The sequence below is a fragment of the Lactuca sativa genome, chromosome 9, assembly GCF_002870075.4.
Source record: "Lactuca sativa cultivar Salinas chromosome 9, Lsat_Salinas_v11, whole genome shotgun sequence".
NCBI lineage: Eukaryota > Viridiplantae > Streptophyta > Magnoliopsida > Asterales > Asteraceae > Lactuca > Lactuca sativa.
Genome location: NC_056631.2, coordinates 215,981,221 through 216,002,738, shown reverse-complemented (window position 1 = coordinate 216,002,738; position 21,518 = coordinate 215,981,221). Strand labels below are relative to the sequence as shown.

At 34.2% G+C, this 21,518-nt stretch overlaps 2 protein-coding genes, 4 non-coding genes and 1 pseudogene across 7 annotated transcripts; all 7 read left to right on the top strand.

Moving 5' to 3' along the window:
• The first annotated feature begins 4,684 nt into the window (after window positions 1-4,684).
• LOC122195889 (uncharacterized) lies at window positions 4,685-7,987 on the top strand. 2 transcript variants are annotated; one of them, XM_042898136.2, is made up of 3 exons: window positions 4,685-4,942; window positions 5,469-7,367; window positions 7,521-7,987. In XM_042898136.2, exons 2-3 carry the CDS (start codon window positions 6,201-6,203, stop codon window positions 7,599-7,601), a joined length of 1,248 nt encoding a protein of 415 aa, XP_042754070.1. In that variant the 5' UTR covers window positions 4,685-4,942; window positions 5,469-6,200; the 3' UTR covers window positions 7,602-7,987. The 2 variants fall into 2 exon arrangements, with proteins under 2 accessions (XP_042754070.1, XP_042754069.1); XM_042898135.2 differs by having other exon boundaries at window positions 5,469-7,425.
• On the top strand, window positions 7,736-8,488 carry LOC111903453 (uncharacterized). Its single transcript, XM_023899226.1, has one exon. The coding sequence runs from the start codon at window positions 7,736-7,738 to the stop codon at window positions 8,486-8,488; it is 753 nt and encodes a 250-aa protein (XP_023754994.1).
• Window positions 8,489-9,274: 786 nt separating this feature from the next.
• LOC111903452 (uncharacterized) lies at window positions 9,275-12,901 on the top strand (annotated as a pseudogene).
• An 822-nt stretch (window positions 12,902-13,723) lies between these two features.
• LOC111903457 (U5 spliceosomal RNA) lies at window positions 13,724-13,841 on the top strand. The gene has a single exon (XR_002854161.1). It is a non-coding gene; the product is annotated as a U5 spliceosomal RNA (small nuclear RNA).
• A 2,853-nt stretch (window positions 13,842-16,694) lies between these two features.
• Window positions 16,695-16,766, top strand: TRNAE-UUC (transfer RNA glutamic acid (anticodon UUC)). Its single transcript has one exon. It is a non-coding gene; the product is annotated as a tRNA-Glu (tRNA).
• Window positions 16,767-17,086: 320 nt separating this feature from the next.
• Window positions 17,087-17,203, top strand: LOC111903458 (U5 spliceosomal RNA). The gene has a single exon (XR_002854162.1). It is a non-coding gene; the product is annotated as a U5 spliceosomal RNA (small nuclear RNA).
• Window positions 17,204-18,950: 1,747 nt separating this feature from the next.
• Window positions 18,951-19,022, top strand: TRNAE-UUC (transfer RNA glutamic acid (anticodon UUC)). The gene has a single exon. It is a non-coding gene; the product is annotated as a tRNA-Glu (tRNA).
• The last annotated feature ends 2,496 nt before the right edge of the window (window positions 19,023-21,518 follow it).

The following is a 21,518-nucleotide window of genomic DNA, read 5'->3' as shown; positions in this document are numbered from 1 at the left end:
GCCGAAGCTCTGCCCGCGAGGAGTCCGGTTTTTGTGAAGATCTTCCAGATCTGCCGAAGAATACTACTTCTACAAGTCGTAGTGTTGTCCGATCATCTTCTTATCAAGTGAGTGTGTAGTTACTTTCTTCTAACACATAATTATGAAGTATTATATATAAAATACGAGTTATGTGTATATTTTGTTGTTATATGTGTGAATGTATATTCACTTTCTTCTATCTTATAAATCTGATTATTTCTCTATGAAATACGTGTTATGTGTGTGTGCCTCATCTGTTATGTGGAAAATGTATTGATTGAGCATGATATACAGGTTTTAAAAGTATGTATAAAAATGTATATTTTATCTACTAATATGTTGGGTAGAACATGGGTAGATAGTTGGTGTGTAATAAACAGATGAGAGGCCTCGATGTTGTTTTGATCCAGTCATCTAGCGGAATTTAGATGACGACCACAGACTTTTCTAGATAGTCCAGTGGAACGCTAGCAGGCTCATAACCTGTAGGTGTTAATGAACTTAGGTGTTCATTCGTTGTATTCGATCCCCCTCATGGTTGCCTTATTTGACTTATATTGCTGAGGAACCCCCGAAGCATGTGTTGTCGCCCCGATGAAATATTCTTAGACTAGGTCCCTTATGTTAGTTGTCTTAGGGACGTAAAGTGAGAATAATGGGAATGGGTAATTGGGTTATTGTTGGTTGGTGGAAATTAAATATAATTATTTATTGTGGGTTGAAAACCCTATATGCTCACCAGGCTCCCAAGCCTGACCCACTCAGTTTATTTGTATTACAGGAAGTGGCGCAAGGGTATAAGATGGATGAACCATCAAGTTGTTTTGTTTACAAGTCTGTATATGTATATATTTGTTGAATGACTTGTAATGTTATCGTTTATGCTTTATGGTCTGTATCGGAACATGACATCCCGGGTTTTGATTATATAATGAAAATACATTTCTTTTATGAAATGCTTTGGTAAACATTGTTTTATCACGTTTTGTTTTTAGGAGCAAATTCCGCAACTCTTTCAAATCAAAAGGATTTACTCTGAAATTATTTTAAAAGCATAAATGAAAATCGGTCTTTTATGGCCGAGATTTTGGGGATGTCACAGATTAAGCTAAGGGCAATAAAACCTTGTGAACTAAGTAATATTTGTTGTCCTTGTTTTGAGAGTGAGTTAACATGTATTCAGATCTACCTAATCATCTTATCATGGTAGATGTTTTCAACCATCTACCAGATTTGAAGAATGTTATCTGAAGCAACACTAGCAATGATCCAATCTTCACATGGTCATGAGAAATCTTGAACTTTACTAATATGCCTAATTTCCCACCATGGATCAATTAAGAGCAACTATGGTGACACCCATCTTTTGAGTCCTTGAGTGTTTGCTCCATACCAATCCTACATTTCAAATAATCCTCAAAACTTTTAATGGCATTTATTATAAGCTCATACCCATATTTTAAGTTAAGAATAAAACTTCATGTATTTTAAATTCCCAATCTCCCACCAAACTTCTTTTAGTTGATTCAACATAGTATTACCCATTTAGGACAATTGAGTTGATTAACAAGTTTCATTGGTTGTTATATATAATCATATATAGATGTAGATTCTTTTTGTTTTTGCATGTAAAGGTAACTACAAAGTGAGGCTAAATGCAAAATGAGCTTAGGTTTTGGTTCAAGATTTTAGTAGATGCCATGTCAACACACTTCAACTTGATTAAATGATACTTAATTATCTCCGCTTAACCTATTAAGCAGGGGCGTCCTGTTGATTTTGAGGGCCCTATTCGGAAAATAAAGTTGTGCCCTTAAACATAATTTTTTTATATATAAGCAAAATTCGTTAATATTATGTAAGTCAATTATAATTAGAAAAAAAATGATAACATACTATATAATCTTACATAGTTACATTAATCGCAATGCTCTAATAGCATTCTTAGAATCGAAGTTGTTCACCAACTTGTCATAATAAATACTCTCCAAAATATTGTTCTCAATATCTACCAAATATATTGTTCTCGGAATCTATCATTTCAAAGTCATTAAGTCTTTCTAGTGAAATTCTTGACCGTAAGTAGGAATTTAACAACTTTAATTTTGAGAAGCTTGTTTCTACAGGCGCCACAATTAATAGAATAGTCAGCAAACTCTTTATGCATCAGGAAAACAATTGACTTCTTCATATACTTTAAAACATCAGTGGGTTAGTGGTTTCACTTGGTAAGAACTCGTCAACCAGATATAACTCCAGATTAAGTTTATTGACGTCAACATCTAATTGCTCACCATATTTGAGTGTAACTTCAAGACGGATACAACACAAGTTAATATATTTGTCATCAAATCCCTTCAAGTTTTTGGAAGCAAAATTAAAATTATTTCATATTTATTTTATTGTTCAAATCTTGTTTTAAAAGACGTCATTGATTGAAATTAAAACAATAAACACATAAGAAACAACATAAGTAGGTCGATTCTAATTTTGAAGCACTAGAAGTGAGCATCATATTTACAAGAAAATCGATTATAATTTTTGAAATTGAAACAATCAGTTAATCACTAATATGAAATTGAGTGATCTTATTGGATCTTGAAACTTACAAATTCGACTTCCGAATCAGAAGGCCCTCACTGATTTTGAAACAATCAGTTAATCAACAATCAAACACACACACCCTCAACGAATTAATTAGCGGGTTCAAGAGAAGGAGTAATGTCATAGGGACTTACGACTTAGATTGGCGAGAATCAGAGGGTGAACCGACTTTCTCCTGGTAACGATACCCTTGAATCAATTTTGTTTTCGGACCTGGATTACTAGCCTACTATTATGAATCTTATGTAAAAATTGGCCCCCCTTCATGACGTGGGTCTGGTGCGGTCGCTCACCTCGCACACCCTCAAAGACGCCCATGCTATTAAGTCATCTTGTATGCATTAAATTAAAAAGAGGGCTCTTATATATCAGTTGGATTTATGTGTTGTTTCTTTTTGACTTAAATGTCTTAGGCCCCGTTTGATAGTTGCTGACTGAAAAAGCGCTGTCTGGGAAAGATCTGTCTGGGTAAGAAATCCTAATTGAGTAAGAAATTATGTTGTTTGATTGTTAATCTGACTGCATATGCTTACTGATGAAAATGACCATTTTACCCTTTCAACAATAATAAGCAAAGGGATGAATTCATCAAGAACATAATCAAAAAAATCAATAAACATATAAATTTATCAACATCATTAACAAATGATCATATGAACAACAAACATGAACTGAACAACAACCAAATCAATTGCAAATTCTGAACATTTATCAATCTCAACAACAAAAGTCAAAAGTTCAATAGGAAAAAAAAACTTTCAACAACAATAGAACAATCAAAATTCTAACAGGAAAAAACTTTCAACAACAATAGAATCTCATAAAACCTCATTTTTGCAACCATATTTCAATCATCAATTAATAATTTTTCACCCTAGATTACAACTTTGTTCATGATTTCCAAAAAGGGCAATATTGTCAATATCCATCACCATTGAATTCCAGACAACTCCAGGGAAGCATTGTACATAGCAATGCATTTTGTAATGAAATACTTGAATTCAATTTAACATTTGAATACCAATCTTCCAATCTTCAATCCACTTTCATAAGTCCCCATGACACAACTCACGCCAACTGTTATGATTGCAACCACCAAAACACATGCACATAACAAACACCAACCATTGACCCTGCTACACACATTTGTAATCCCAAGCATTTTCAATAAACAACCCAATAAAAAGAATGCAATAATCTTTATCTGATGAAATTAAAAAGAAAAGAAAAGTGAGTTTACCTAATCTATTACAAACTTCACAGCAATAGTTGCAACTATGACAGAAATCGATGCAGAAATCGGGAATAATGGATGAAATCAATGCAGAAATCGGGAATAATGGATGAAATTGATGCAGAAATCGAGACAACAACAATCGTTCATGGTAGAAATCGGAACTATTATCAGATGAGGAGGGAGAAATTGATGCTTACCTGATGAGACGAGGAGGAACTTCGATTGGTGCTTGCTGGAGGATTCTTGCTGGTTGCGAGAGAAAGGAGGCGATGTGTTAGGACAAGGGTAACAGGATGGAAACGTTTCTTGCTTTCCTCAGTCAGCTGGTATTGAATCCTTTTCCCGGTCAGATGATTATTTCCGAGTCAGATGGGTCAAGTTTTTATATCAAACAACTATTGTTGACCGAGTCAGACCAATAGGTCTGACCCAACTCGGTCAGATGAAAAACAAACAGGGCCTTAATGTATAAAAAACTTAATTAATGGGTTAAGCTATTAAACTATATTAGGTTGTTTCTTTTCTTTTTTTTACTTAATGCTAAAAAATTAACCTAGCTGATTAAGTTAGGAAAATCATGTCCTTTACATTCAATACATGATTTGATATTATATTTTCCATAATTTCCCTTAAAACAAATCATGTTCCACCAAATTAGGGAGATCTCTCTCTCTCTCTCTCTCATTAGTAATATCTTCATATATATCACATCAACTTTCCTCATCTGAAACATGGTTTATCTTTTATTATATATATATATATATATATATATATATATATATATATATTAATTACCAAAATTGGTTTGTGAGAGGTATTACTATTCATCTCAGCTTCTATTTTTATCCCTTGATTGTTGCTATCGTGTCCTTTCTATTTTCCCCGATTTTGCCATGTATCTTCCTTATCTACTTTATCTGCTTTACCTTTTTTCACTATGTTTACCGCCTTTCTTCACCGTCTTCTTGCTGCTCTCTTACACGACGTACCTTCACGCCCGCGTCCACACAACTCACTGTAATCGTGCTTTCCCTTTCGTGTTGACCATCATCGCTCCTCAGACCAACGCCTCTGCTTCAGGTTCTAACCACCTCTTTTTTTCTCTGGCTCGCTCTCCACTTACATGCAAGTTTCAGTTTGCAGCTACCCTTTCACTTTCAATTGGTAAGGCCATTTTGTTACAAAAATTTTAAGAAAGTAAAACACGCACGCCACCTGTTTGATAAGATGTGCTTTCTCAATTTCTTCTACTTCCATCCTAATTTCCATTGGAGTTTCAAATGATATGCCTCCTATCACAGATATTTGAAGACCGACCTTGACAAACTCAAAAACGCACACCACATGTTTCATAAAATGTCTATTTCAGATATGGAAAGATAATTTTTTTGTTGGAAACTCAAAAACGCACACCACATGTTTCATAAAATGTCTATTCCACATATGGAAAAATATTTTTTTTGTTGGATTTAAAACCAGCTATACAGAATACCCATACCAACATCACATCGTTTCAAATTAGACTTTTATAATTTTTATTCCAAATAATTTGTCAATTTGTACTATATTTTGAAATATTTAATTTTATGACTATTCTTTGTCGTAGATACTGATCATACTCGAAGCCATCTTCCGGAACTTTATACCAATAGCGCCTACAACTTCTTGCTGCAATATCTCCATCATTACACTTGGGTATGCTTTCCTGTTCACTAACTATCTAATATCCACTGACTATCTAATATATACTTCTACTATACAAAATATGTTTCTTTACTAATGAAAAATTAAAAAAAAAAAAAAAAAAAAAGTCGCACAATATACATGAGATTAAAAAATTATAACAATTGTTGAATTAAAAAAATGTAAGTTACTGACATGTTACTTCCATTATTGTTTTTTATGTCTATTGAAACTTGGTCATAAATCTCTCCATATAACTACTTTGCTTCTCTGTTACTTTCTTGGTGTTACCTCCATCTATAAAAGTCACTTGCTTTCTTGCTGTCCGACACAAATGCCACGTACAAAGAGACAACGGTTTGATTCTACTGACCCATCGAATGCTCCTTCAACATCAAATCAGAATCGTAACTATCAATCATCATCTCAGTCTGCTTATCGCTCTACTATGCTTCGTACTTCATCTGAGAGAAATCATAACTGTCAATCATCAACACAAGCTGCTTATCGCTCTACTTTGCTTCGTGCTTCATCTGTTAATGCTTCTTCTTACATAGATAATGGTGACTGCAACAACATCTGTGAATTTTGTGGTGCTTGCTTTTGGTATGACGAGCGTGCGTTTGCTGCTTCTAATAATCAACGTCCAAAGTAAATGCAATGTTGCAAAGGAGGTCGTGTGGCTATCCCGTTTCACACACAACTTCCTGCAGCAATTGTACATCTATTCCAACAACCTGAATTCATGTTAAACATTCGAGCCTACAATTCTATGTTCTCTATGACCTCTTTAGGTGGGAAGGTAGATGACACAATAAACAACGGTGCTGGCCCATTTTTCTTCAAGATTGCAGGCCAGATTCATCACTGGCTTGGTAGTCTATGCCCACCACCTAACAAGAAACCACGATTCCTGCAAATGTACGTTTATGACACTGAAAATGAAATTGATAATAGGCTTCGTGCTTTTACTTCTGAAAATCGAACACCTCTTAATCGTGAAACGGTTACCCTTCTTCTAAAAACCTTAGACACTTCGAATGAATTGATTAAGCTTTTTCGAATAGCTAGAGATATTTGTTCGACGACCGATGCACCCACCTTTACCGTCTATCTTTATAGCTCGGAAAATGCTTTACGTTATGATAAGCCATCCCCTGGTTGTATCGGTGCAATTGTGTCTGATGATGACCCAACATGTAACACCTTTGACATAATTATTAGACACAAAGATGGTAGCCCTCAACGTATAACCAAACTTCACCCATTCTACATGGCATTGCAATACCCACTACTTTTCATTTATGGTGAAGCTGGATGGTCATCAAAGCTAACTCTTCGTGGAGACGATAGTTCACGACACAAAAAATTGACCATCAACATGTACTATAGTTATATGTTACATGATCGGTACAACTTATATACACTACTACTTAGGGCAGGTCGCCTTCTACAACAATATTTGGTGGACGCCTACGTATGCATTGAAGAGAGTCGACTAAACTACATAAGGAAGAATCAAAATGTCTTTCGTACTGAATTTCTTCAGGGCGTACACGATGCAGTTCAACGTGGTGATACTGAAGGTCGTGATATTGGCAAAAGGATTATACTGGCATCGTCTTTTGTAGGTGGCCCACGATACATGTACAAGCACTACCAAGATGCTTTAGCTATTTGTCGAGTACATGGAAATCCTCAGTATTTCATCACATTTACATGCAATGTTAAGTGGCCTGAAATTCAAAGATATATATCACAATTTCCATCCCTCAAAGCACAAGATCATCCAGATATCATCACCATAATCTTCCAAATAAAGGTTAGATCACTAATTGACTTTCTCAACTCCATAAAACCTTTTGGTGAAGTAGGCGCAGGTACTCTTAACTGCCCCCCTGTTACTTAATATTCTTCACCTTAAAAGTTTCCTATACTTCACATTAACTTAACTTTCTTCAATACTTCTACGCAGATTTATACACCATTGAGTTTCAAAAGAGAGGACTTCCACATTGTCATTTACTATTATGGGTCACTACTCCATATAGAATAAAAGAAGCAGATGAAATTGATAGATACATATCCGCTGAAATACCAAATCCCACTCTAGAACCTCCTCTGTATTAGATTGTTACACATCTCATGATACATGGACCGTGTGGTATACTTAACCCACGTGCGCCATGTATGGTGTCAGATTTATGTTCTAAGCATTATCCGAAAGAATACCAACAACAAACATCATTTGACAGCAACGGGTATGTTCAATACAGAAGACAACCAAATTGGTTTCATGTAATTAAGAACAATGTGAAAATAGACAATAGATATGTCGTGCCATACAACCGCGAATTATGTTTACATTATATGGCTCATATCAACGTTGAATATTATGGTTGGAATATGCTTATCAAATATCTCTTCAAGTATATATCAAAGGGTGTTGATCGTGTGCATTATACAATAACAAATTCTAACTCCGCTACTAACAAAAACAATCAGCGTCATCTGAATGAAATTCAAAACTTCCTTGATGGTAGATTTATATGCTCACATGAGGCCGCATGGAAAATTTTTAATTTTGTTATCCATGATAGAAACCCAGCTGTGCAGGTGCTCGCTGTTCATCTAGAAAACAAGCAAAATATCAGTTTTAGAGATAATGCTCAACTACAAAACATAATTCAAAATACGTACAACAGTCGCACTACTCTTACAGAATGGTTATACAATAATAACAACGACAGTAGAGGTCGAGATCTTACCTACGTTGATTATCTTACTAAATACAGATGGCATGCAGCAAAAAAAATGTTGGATAAGATGATCATCAAAGAAAACTCCTGCAATAGGAAGGCTTATATACATATATCCCCGTTCCGGAGAAACCTTTTTTCTACATATACTCTTAGCTCATTAAAAGGGTTGCAGATCTTATGACTGTATACGAACAATGAATGGTGAACTGTGTCAAACATTTCGTGGTGCATGTGAAAAATTAGGATTACTAGGTGATGACAAAGAGTGGACATTTACATTTGAAGAAGCCTCAAATTGGGCTACTGCCTCAGAGTTGCGATCATTGTTCACACATATGCTTTTGTATTGTGAAATATCAGATCCTATACTGCTATGGAATGAACAATGGCACAAAATGGCGGATGATGGACAACGAAACTTTGGTATAACAAATGATGATGAACTGAGACAATTTGTGTTGTACGAGCTAGAGTTGCTACTTCGCTCGGGATCTTCTCCTTCCTCCTTATCAGAATACGACTTACCATTACCAAATTCTGAATTACTTCAACGACTACATAATAGATTGCTTATGGAGGAGAAAAATTATGATAGACATTTGTTGGCATCCGAGCACGAGTTCTGTCGCTCACGCCTCAATTGTCAACAACAAATCATCTATGAACACGTCATGTCTACTATCTCTTCAAACCAACAAGTGTTTGCATTTGTATACGAACATAGAGGAACAAGAAAAACATTCTTATGGACAACAATCATTTCAGGCTTACGTTCCAGAGGCAATATTGTGTTGGCGGTTGCAGCATCTGGTATTGCATCTCTACTTTTTCCTTCAGGTCGTACAGCTCATTCCCGATTTAAAATCCCAATAGATATAACAGATAATACCACCTGCAACATAAACAAAAAACTCATCTTGCTCAACTACTGGCTGAAACATCTATTGTTATTTGGGACGAGGCACCAATGAATGATCGAAAATGTTTCGAGTCATTAGCCAGATCAATGAAAGACTTATTCGGTAATATACATCAACCTTTCGGTGGAAAATCAATTTTACTAGGTGGCGACTTCAGGCAGACACTTCCAGTAATACCTAAATCTTCAAAGTCAACAATCCTAGCATCTTCGTTACCAAGATCTTATCTATGGAAATATTTCAAGCTTTACAAATTGAACGAAAACATGTGTCTTCAAAGGTCAAATCTTAATCCACAAGACCAACACATGATTTCAACATTCTCATCGTGGCTACTTGATGTCGGCGACGGGAAAGAAGGAACACCCGACACAACAGACCCACAAAATACCAAAAAAATACTAATTCCCAACCAATACCTTATACCTCCCAATGAGTACGCATTAACAAAACTTATCCAATTCATATACGACAATGACACTTTACAAAACCCAACAGCAGAAACATTGTCAACAAAAGCAATCGTATGCTGTAAAAACGATACAGTAGACGAACTTAACTCACTCATTATTAACATGAATGATGGAACAACTACCACCTACACCAGTGTCGACTCTATCGTTCCTCATCCAGGGAAACACGGTGACACTGAGGTTCTCTATCCAACTGAATACCTGAACCTCCTAAACTTTAATGGATTTCCTACACATTCTCTGCAACTTAAAGTCAAAGCACCTATTATACTACTAAGAAATCTTAACCCAATGGAGGGGCTTTGTAACGGAACAAGATTGATAGTCACACAACTACTACCAAGAATTATTGAGGCAGAAATAATGACCGGCAAATTTATCGGCCGTAGAGTTTTTCTACCAAAAATAACATTAACTTACAAAGACAAACAATTACCATTTGACTCCAAGAGAAAACAATTCCCTGTAAAGTTATGCTATGCAATGACAATAAACAAAAGTTAGGGTCAATCACTTGACAAAATAGGCCTTTACTTACCACAACCTGTATTCAGTCACGACCAACTATATGTAGCCTTATCAAGAGCAACAACACCCAACGCTTTAAAAATCCTAATAATTCCACAGGACAACGACAACCCAAACATAACAAAGAACATAGTATACTTCGACTTTCTGCAAGAAATAGAAACCGCATAGAAATAACCTCTTCTATTCTTTAGACACCCAATCTTTTGGTTGTTCACAGGTTACATATGTATATTCTTTACACCATTCTAACTTGGCATCTTACAAACCAACAATGTGCATCATATAAAAACAAACACTTCCTATTTGATAATTGCATGGTACCAAAATTCATATCCTTACTATTTACATGCACTTACAAATTCATGTCTTCCACAGTTACACTATACATCATACAGTCGACGACAATGGCTTCAAAGCGTATCTCTGATATCAAAGAACGTCAAAAGCCCAACCCAATATAGATAAGAGTAGTGAAGCGATGGGTAACAAAACAACAAAATCTACTGTGTTACCTATTCGTTAACAGTCATGTGAGTTATATATATATATATATATATATATATATATATATATATATATATATATACACACACACACACATCTTTTTTGCTTTAATATTAGCAAGCAAAAAAATGATTAAATGACAATCAAATCGCTTATTGTAGGGTGATGCTATTGAAGCAATTGCTGACCTAAATAATGAGGCACACTTCGACTCAATAATCAAGCTACAATCATGCTACACCGTGACAAAATATGTATGCATTCCGTCAAGGAAATACATGCCAGCTGTAGACCACAAAGCAGCCCTAAAGATCGGAGAAAAGGCTGAATTTATCCCCATCCCTGAGACCAATATACCAACCCAATACTTCAAGTTCGCCAGTTACAGTATGTTGGAGACCCGAAGACAAGATCCCAAGCTACTTACAGGTAAACACAAAATACTTATCATAACTACAATCCTTAACAATGATCTTTTGATCTTACAATAACATTTGCAGATTACATCGGTAGAATCGAAAAAACTTCGAGCTAACTACAAAAACAGGGAAAAAAAATAAGAAAAATGGTCATCCAAGATGAAAGGTACCTTCTTTATATTGCAAAAACTTTAGAAAAATAAACTCAATCGTAATCGCTGAAGATACTAACTTTTTTACTTATGAATAGCGGAAAAATGGTTGACATAACCTTTTGGCTTGAAACAACACATCTGCTAGCTGACAATATAAAAACTGGAGATATCATTGCGATCACAGCTACAACAGCCACCGAGAACATGGGTACGTACATCTAAAAATATTAAAGTAAAGTAACCACTGCTAAATAGTGTCAAACACATACTTACACCTATCTTTATTCAGGCCTACCACAGCTTGAATCCACAAACGCAACAACTGTTTTCATCAACCCAACATTCCCACAAACTATAGAACATGTTAACAGGTACCACTCTTGAATAATTATACATTAAAAATCATCATCTTAGAATCACGTTATATTAAGGTTGAAAGAATTGGACCCAAGTGGCAACAAAGTCACAATTCGCGAGCTTCTTACAAAAATTCCAGACAACAAAACGGTAAACATCTGAAGTTTTACCACACCATTACATGTTCTACAATGCATTTGTTACATAACTTCTCTCAAATAGCAACAACCTCATGTCATGTGCACGGCTCAAATCAAAGAGGTGTATGCACACCGAACATGGTATTATGTCCATTGCTCAAAATGCCCAAAGAAGTTGTACCAAGAGGATGACACCTCAACATATTTTGTATGTGAAGACCATGAGGACATACAACCAAAGTTCAAGTAAGTATCAACCTATAAAAATGCATACATATAATAAGATGATATACTATAACAATTCTTATATGATCCATATAGGTACTGCATAAATGCATCCATCACCGACGCAACAGGAACCGCTGATGTCATATTCTTCAATGAGGTTATGACATAAATGTTGAACATAAACTGCGAAGACATGGTTGTAAAGAATGGATACATAGACTCAAAGATATTGCCACCACTGATTATCTCTCAAATAGGCATACCACACCATTTCCACTTAACACTGAAGCCCGACCACACAATTGTTGTGAACAGGATAACACAACTTATTGACAATCGTTCAGGAAGAAAATCCATCCACCTACCCCCACTTACACCAGACCCAAAACCAAAAATAATACAACCACCTCCACCAGGTTTAAATATAAACATGATTTCTTACTTTACTTTATTTTTACATCATACCGTTAGATATTCATATAAGTCAACACATCGCAGCCATTACTGATAGCAAGAAGGCACGACAACCAAATTAGTATGGAATGTAAGGTAATGCAATTTACAAAAGTCGTACTTACAATTTCATCTATAATCTTTGTGATACGTGCCTAAAATTTTGGTGCAGAACAGCATGTCGAAATGTTTTGGATACCCCAACATATGTACATACCTAGCTTTTGTTGAACTATAGATTGACTGCAACGCTAACTAATGATCCATCCTTTTGGATGACATCCTCAAATATTTTTGTAGCTACAGTCATCATCTTACCGTTAAAATATGATGTATGGTGTTATATTTCACACGTCAACCAACTTTTGTATCACATAACCACTATGATACGTTTAAAATATGATGTTTATGCTATATTCACATCTCTTGCAATTATTGAAAGTCATATGGTCATCCCGCCGCAACGCGCGGACAGGTCAAAACCTAGTTATCATATAAACTACAAACGAACATGAGCTATTATGGAGGTCTAATTAATCATCTTATTCTTTAAATAAGTCTTAGAAATTTAACAGATGAGTTTCATTCCAAAATGTCACTTGCATAATTACGATGTTATTTTTTAATTTATTTAATTTTTGAAAATTATTTATTGTGATAATGTACGCCATTTTTTATGTAGAAGGGTATGATAGTCATTTATTCAAATTTAGTGCATTCGGTGCAAAAAAAAAACGATATTTATATGGCAACACTTTATCCATCAAGACGTCATTATCTATTTAGCTCACTTTATCAATTCATAACTTAATAAGAAACCTAATCTTGTTTCTATTAAGTTCATTAAGTCAAAAAGAAACATCACCTTAGATATTTTATGGGTTATGAAAGAGTTTTTATATAAATCGATGGGGAATTTATTGAGAATCTTTGAAAGTTGGTATGTGAATGAAAGTTGCAGGCACAGCAAAGGACATTTGAGAAAGGTGTTGTATTTTAACAACTACAGATTGAAAAGATCGAATTAGGATTAAGGATACCATTTGCTTCTAACTAAAACACCAACTTTAATTTCATCTACTATTAAATTAATACAAAGTGGAAGTTACCATAACATAATAACTCAAAATAAAGAAGAATTGCTACATTCCCACATTGCTAGCTGAATGGAAATCTACCATTGAAACAATTAAGCTCTATAAATAAGGCCCTCCACCATGCTAATGAAATCATGCAAGCCATGTGATGAACACAAAGCGAACTATTCTTTCGCCTTTTACTAAAGAATACCGTGTGTTCTTCACATAAAGTGGCATACGCCTATTTTTGGAGAGGTTTCCCTTTTTGGGATGCTCTATCAATTTTTTGTTTTAAAATTTTCAAATTCTGATAGGAAAACCCAGCTTTGAAGTATATAAGTATAAACTTGCACTTCCAGATGCTTGATTATGAAGCCTAGCTAATAGTGTTAAATTATGAAATGAAAAAATAAAATCAAAAACCAGTTTAAATTATAAACATCTGTGCTTTATTGATTTTTTGGCTAATGATGACATGAATATGAAGTTTGCAGCCCATGCTTTGACTTGTCAACAGGTCAGGCCGGTGGGGGGTTTTATATATATTTTAAAATTTTTAAATGGAGGTTTGACTCTTATCACGAACAATTGAAAGTATGATGCCGTAATGAACAAATCAACAAAACTACATTGCTAATTTTTGTATCTAATCCAACCTAAATTAGTTACTTATATCGGTTTTTGGTATTTATATATAAAATGAAGAAATAGCAATAAAGTTTTATAGATATTGATCTTGATTCTAGGTACTGAATGTTTAAACTACATGAAAGTATATGAGATGGTTATAAATGCATAAAATAGCAATATACTTTCTTCTCTTTGTGCACTTAGAGCATCACAATCTCATTTCTTTCCATTTCATCTACTGGTGCATTATAGAAATGACAATAGGATGATATATAAGTAAAATAGTTAAAGGGACACCTAAGCAAATGAAAAGGCAAAAACAAATGATGCTTGTTTGGCATTTCATATATATATATATATATATATATATATATATATATATATATATATATATATATATATATATATATATATATATATAAAGCAAACCTTTAAAGTCCACTGGAAAGGTGTTGTAAATTACTGGACATTGACTCTATGTAACATATTTTGTGATTGTGGACATTGATATTTTCTTCATTTAGTGGAAAAGTTATGCAAGACACTAGCATACAAAATGGGGGTGGAGGGATATGTGGGTTGATCTTTCACATGTGTAAAAGAGATCAAAAGTTGTTCAACTTAAACAAAATTTTATCAAAAATCGTATATCTTTATGAAAAATCCATCTCCACACTTGCAGCACATGGGACTCGATTTGAAAATTTGAATTTGGACACCATTTAATTTGACCATAACTAAAAACATCAAATTTCATTTATTATTATGACAAAGTCATCATATTACGGAGAAGAAATAAGTACTTCATTCCAACAATGCAAAGGAAATGGAAAAGTAGAGTTTGAAATATCGTTTACATGTTGCAATAAGTGACATATGCCTATTTTTGGGCATGTAACCTTTTCGGATGCCTCTAACAATTGATAGTTTTAAGTTGCTATTGTCCAATTGATAACTATTTATTTGATACTCAAATCCGCAAGGAAAGACTAACTAAGCTAAAAAAAAAATTGCAGGGCCGGTCCTGAGGATGTAAATATCCTCAAATGCGTAGGACGAGTTAGAGAAAAAGGGTCCCTATCACTATTATAAATTTTATATTTTTAAATAAATAATATATATATATATATATATATATATATATATATATATATATATATATATATATATATATATATATATATATATAATATATAATAATAAAAATTGGGCCCTATGTAACTGTCCACTTTGCCCCCAACGCCCCCATGAAAAATTGTATCAATAAATGTAACCTAGTTACTCCTTTTATTTACAAGATGAAATGGTCGAGTAACAAAACATAGAACAAGAAAAAATCAAGAAAACCTTTATATTTCTTCTCTTTGTTTTGAGATTGGGTTGAACTGCATTCAAATCAACCCGTTGTCTTATTATGGTAGATGTTTTCAACGATTTGAAGAATGTTATCTGAGACAACACTAGCATGACCTAATCTTCACATGGGTTCCATGTGAAATCTGAAACTTTACTAATATGCCCACCATGGATAGAGAGCAACCCCAATGGCCCATCTATAGGATCCTCTAACGTTTGCTCCATGCCATTCTTGTATTTCAAATAACTCTCAAAACTCTTAACGATTTATTTTAAAAAAAAGTGTACACGTATCTTATTTTAAAAACAAAAACATATATTAAATTCCCAAGCCCCTCTCAACTTTTTTACTGTTTTTTAGTTGATTCCAACATAGTATCATTTATTTTGGACAAGGCAGTCGATTAATGAATATTATTAGTTCTATGTAATTATATTCATATATAGATGTAGATTCTTCTTTTGTTTTGCTAATAAAGGTTAAAATGCAAAACGAAAGGGCATTTGGCCAACATTTATTAGGAGTTGACAGAAAAGTGTCCGGGGGTTCAACTCCCGTTTGGAACGAAAAATATATATTTAAAAGTATAGTAGTGGGTGTGAGTTAGATTAGCTTTAGATTCAAATTTTTAAAGGTACATTGTCATTCCATGACATGTTCCAATTATTGATCTGTTAAATACATGTCATGTCATCAAAACTTAGTGGTTAAACAAGTCAAAACGTTAACTACCGGTCTAAGTGGAACATTCTTTGTGAGTACAATGACTTGACTTATAACATCTGGAAAAAGAATTGGTAATTGACATAGGAGAAATGGAAAAAATGTTATCATTCACTCATTCTATAACTTTTATCCTAAATGTTCAAGAACAAACCTAGTAAGATCCCATATCAACAAGAATACAATATGCTAGAAATGTCTTCTTCAAATTCCATCCAACGTGAAACACCAATAGATTGGTTGTTGTCAGAAAAAGAGTTAAAAGTAGTTTCCAAAAACATATGAAAGGACTCTTACTCGTGCCTATCAAATATTGTATGAAGAGTAGTCGTGGGTTTTTGTAAATCAAACAGCTTCATAGTCTTCTATTGGCCCCTTTACGAAAACAACTAATTGAAAGACGTAAACAGAACACAAATCCATTGTCGTCCAGCGGTTAGGATATCTGGCTTTCACCCAGGAGACCCGTGTTCGATTCCCGGCAATGGAACTTTCATGCTGTGTTATCAGCGTAACAAATTAATATTTATTTACAGCATAATCCAATTTCTTCGTTGGTAGAAGTATTAATAATCCAATCCGAAATGTTATCCAAAACATCAATTTAATTCATATTACAAACATTTTTTTTTTTTTTTTTTCTATCATCAAATCAAAACCTTTGCAAGCATAAAAACGGATTTTTAATAAACACATTCATCAAGAAAAAAAGAGTACCAACTTGCATTCCCACATCGCTGGTTAAATGGAAATCTACAACTGAAATAAACTCTATAAAGAAGTCCCTTTACCATACTTTAGAAACCATGCAGCCATGTGATGAACACAAAGCGAACTATTCTTTCGCCTTTTACTAAAGAATATGTGTGTTCTTCACATCAAGTGGCATACCCTTATTTTTGGAGATGCCTCTAGCAATTGTTAGTTTTAAGTTGTCGAAATTCTATTTAGTGAAACATAGCTGTAAAATCATTTTGAAACCAAAGATAAATGTTCCACGTTTCTGTTTATTCTGTCTTTGGGGACATTTGTTGGAAAATTCATGCAACACACTAGCATATGAAGTTAACTATGTGGTTTGTGGTTTGCTAATTGTTAATCCTATGTAAAAACTAAAAATCCAACGGTTTTCAAGAACATACCTACTAAGATCCCATATCATGAGTCTCCTACCAAACAATAAGATGCTAAAAATGTCTGTTATTCAAGAAAAGGGTAAACAAGTAATTTCAAAAAAACACTTGCAAGAACTCTTGCTGGTGACTATCAAACGTATAGTATGAAGTGCGATTGCCATTTTTTGTAAATCAAACAGCTTCAACGTCTTGTCTATTGACCCTTTTACTTGTTTACCCTTTTCTTTTACCCATTCATGGCAATGGAATTTCTTTTACCTATTAATGTTATTACAAAATAAACTTTGTTAAAACCCTTTTATAAACACGTATGTCTAACGATCTTCTGAGCATAATCCAATTTATTCGATCCAAATGTAAAAAGATACTCAAAAGCATCTATTTAATTCATGTTTACAAACAATCTTTTTCTGTTATGATCAAACGAAAGCCTTCGCAGCATAATGGATTTCAAGAAAGACCAAATTTTAATAAACATATTCATCATCGCTTTTTAGCCTCTAATAATTCATATTTTTAATTATTTAAGCAATTGTCCTGATGCTTGATTTTGAAATACAGATGTTTGGTAGTAAAACGTGTGTGTGTTTTTTTATTTTTTTAATGCTTAATTGAAACCTTCCTTAGAATTATTAGTTATTAATTGAAAAGTATGGAGTTGTTTGTGACATACTTATTTTTTGGCTACATAATATTATCTCGGAAACATAAACAGTAAACACTACAAGCCATTTGATACTTGTTTGACATCGATAAGACCAAAATTTGCATCTTTTATAATTTGTATCATTGACTTCTATCACATCCAATGGATGTTAAAAGCAGAATTATCATGTCCAGTATTACATAACCAGTGGGGCCTAAAGGAAGTCTAACTAAGCTACGACAAAAAAAAAAAAAAAAAAAAGATCAAATCAATATATAGCCTAGTTACTCTTTTTTTACAACATGAAAAGGTTGAGTAACAAAACCTAGATTAAGAAAGGGGCATGAAAACCTTGCCTCCGGTTTACAAGCACATCATCCCAATCATCTTACCATATCAACAGATTTGAAAGATAACAAGAATGTTATCCAAAGCAACACTAGCGATGACCCAATGTTCACATAGATGCCACGTGAGCAAAATTTTGTTAAACATGTCAACAAGTTAAAGAGTGATCTAAGTGGAACGTTATTTGTAAGTACAAATAACTAGACTTAACACATATGAAAAATAATTGGTAATCGAGGTAGGAAAAATGGAAAAATATTGTCATTGTATTAGCTTATAAATCCTAAATAAAAACTAAAAAAAAAAAATGGATAATTCAAGAGCATAGCTACTAAGATTACATGCATGAGTCTCCTATATCAAACAACAAGATGCTAAGAATGTTTGTTCTTGGGACTCAATCTAATTTAAACACCGAATTGATTAGTTGGTGTCAGAAAAGAGTAAACATATGAAGAGCAGTTGTCAGTTGAGAGATTTGCAATCATGGCTGTTGACCCCATAACCAAGGATTAGTTATAGTTTTGCCTTTAGAATACATCAATCCATTGTCGTCCAGCGGTTAGGATATCTGGCTTTCACCCAGGAGACCCGGGTTCGATTCCCGGCAATGGAACTTTTTGCTCTTTTTCTAACATTTTTGACATGTTTTTCTAAAACATAATCAATTCATCCATTGATTGACGTAAAAATAATTAAATCCAGAATATACAAAAGATAACCCAAAATATATAAATAATTCATATTTACGAACAGTCTTTTTAATTTCTCTTTTCTCATTATCAAATCAAAACCTTTGCAATATTATGGATTTCAAGAAAAGACCAATTGCAAATAGCACGATCACTTGGTTCGATGGGATTCATTTTTTCATCAATAGAAAATACCTTAACGCCCTTCCTTAATGTGCTTCCATGGTACTTGATGTTTTCCATATGAACTGAAGGGAGCAGAAACTTCTTATTATAATTTCTTTGTGGTTGCAATGAAAATGACCCAAAAATGTAGCTGATAGAAACCTGTTAGAGTAGGTTAATCTCCCAAGAAATAAGAAGAAGACAGAGAATCGTTTGGAGCAATTTTCTTAATATTCATTCATAATCCCAAATGATCAGTAACATGGGAATAAATATGCAAGACTACCACTACTCTAGAAAACAGGAAACATGCATGCAAACGTGGACTACTACTGAGAAGTACTAACTTCCATTATTGACCCATGAGGAAAAGACCAAGTATTCCTCCTAAAACTATGCAAACGTGAAGACTACTTCTAATTGTGACTAACTTCCCTTATTGGATCGTATCAGTAGCTGTTGGGTGTTTTTCATTGGTAAAAATCTGATTTTTTTTAGCTTTCCTGAAAACTACAGCAGAAATGGGGCATACCTTTATTCCTTTTAAATTTTTTTTTTTTTTTATTTTTCCTATGTTTTTTCTGATGTTACTTGAAAAGGAGATGTGATGAGGGGTAAGAAATATTCTGAAATTTAAAAACAAAAAAGGAAATAAGAATCCGGTAAGTTTCAAAATACGATTTTTTTAAAGTGTTTTGAAATTCAGAGTTTCAGAATACTTTTTAAAAAAAAGTTGTTTGGGAACTCCAAAAGTAATGACCTAATTTCAAACTTGTTGATTCCTCAAAAGATGGCTAAAATATGAAATGTATTTAAAGAAACTGGTTGTTTTTGGTGAATATCTCTAATTATGAAGGGCTTGTTTGTTTTCATCTTAATACCACTTAGAAAGGGATAGGATTTTTGATATAAAAGCCCCCAATTTTATGTCAAATAAACCGGTTATGCTTTAAGTCCATTTTTTGGTTCGTTAATGCCCAAACATACTTGAAAATTGGTTCACTTTTGCCCCTTAGCCAGATTTTATCTTTTTGGTCAGTCACCATTGTCATAAAAGCCCTCATATTTACATATCACCTCCACCACCGCCCTTTGCCACCAACACCACCATCTGCCATACACAAACCACCACCACCCACCGCCACCCTTCTTCCTCCATTACAGAAACCCTTCATCACCTCTGTAATCAGTCATTGTCTTCTTCACCCCTACAACCCCACCATTATCCCACCATAACAACCCAACCTTATACCATCGTCAACCCTTAGCTGCTTTCACAACATTGGCCAAACACCACCATAAAACCTCCATCAGCCACCTTTTACTATCACTAGCCACCATTAACCACCCTTATATCACCATATCAACCACCAAAACCACCAACATTCATCTCCATTATCACCATTGTGACCACTTTCACCAATCTTAAACCACCGCTAACACAACCTATCATCTCCATACCAACCTTCCGCCCTTACACTCTTCTCCACCCTTAGACCCATCATAGCCACCTTCACCCTTCTTCAACCCAAAATTATACTATAACCACCATTCTCCAACCTCATCCATTACACTTACCTGCACAATACCACTTGACACCATAAAACCTAAAACAGTCATCTCCCATCGTCATCTCCATCACACAACCAAGACCACAACCACAACCACAAGCTTTTCCAGACTAAGGTAATGCCGACACACCAAAATCAGCCATGAACTCAGTTAACCCTCAGACCTGCACCCACCTTCAACCACCAACCCAACACATCGATTTTGACACAAGAATAAGGTGTGGTGCTATTTGAATCAAAAAGAGAAGAGGAAAGGGGAGAAATACAAGTGATCCAATCTATATAAGTGTTGGATTAGGTGTCTAAGCCCATAACTATTTTGGTATGTACTTGACCCGATTGTGAACATGGTCCTTTTAGGTTGCCTTCACCATAGCAACTGATAGGATGAACTAAGGAGAAAGAGGATCAATTATGATTTATTAATATATTATATGAATAATATATTAAAAGAGAAATCATATTGTTTAATTAATATTAGTCAAGAATTAATAAGAATTAATTTTGTGGCTAAAAGACATTAATTATATAAAGGGGACTAAAACTGTCAATTGTATGATAGTTGAATATTGGGCATATGGACTCTATAGAAGTTGAAGTAGACGAAATCTATGGGGAAACCCATTAGAATTCATTCAGGGCCTCTAAGGAGGGAGTCCATGGGTTGCTTAAGGCCTAAGCAGT

Bases quoted from the DNA above. Each gene is read 5' to 3' on its own strand.
- LOC122195889 (XM_042898135.2), top strand. From the start codon at position 6,201: ATGCAATGTTGCAAAGGAGGTCGTGTGGCTATCCCGTTTCACACACAA. The intron at 7,426-7,520 runs GTACTCTTAACT...ACTTCTACGCAG, and splicing joins TTTTGGTGAAGTAGGCGCAG to ATTTATACACCATTGAGTTT.
- LOC111903453 (XM_023899226.1), top strand. From the start codon at position 7,736: ATGGTGTCAGATTTATGTTCTAAGCATTATCCGAAAGAATACCAACAA.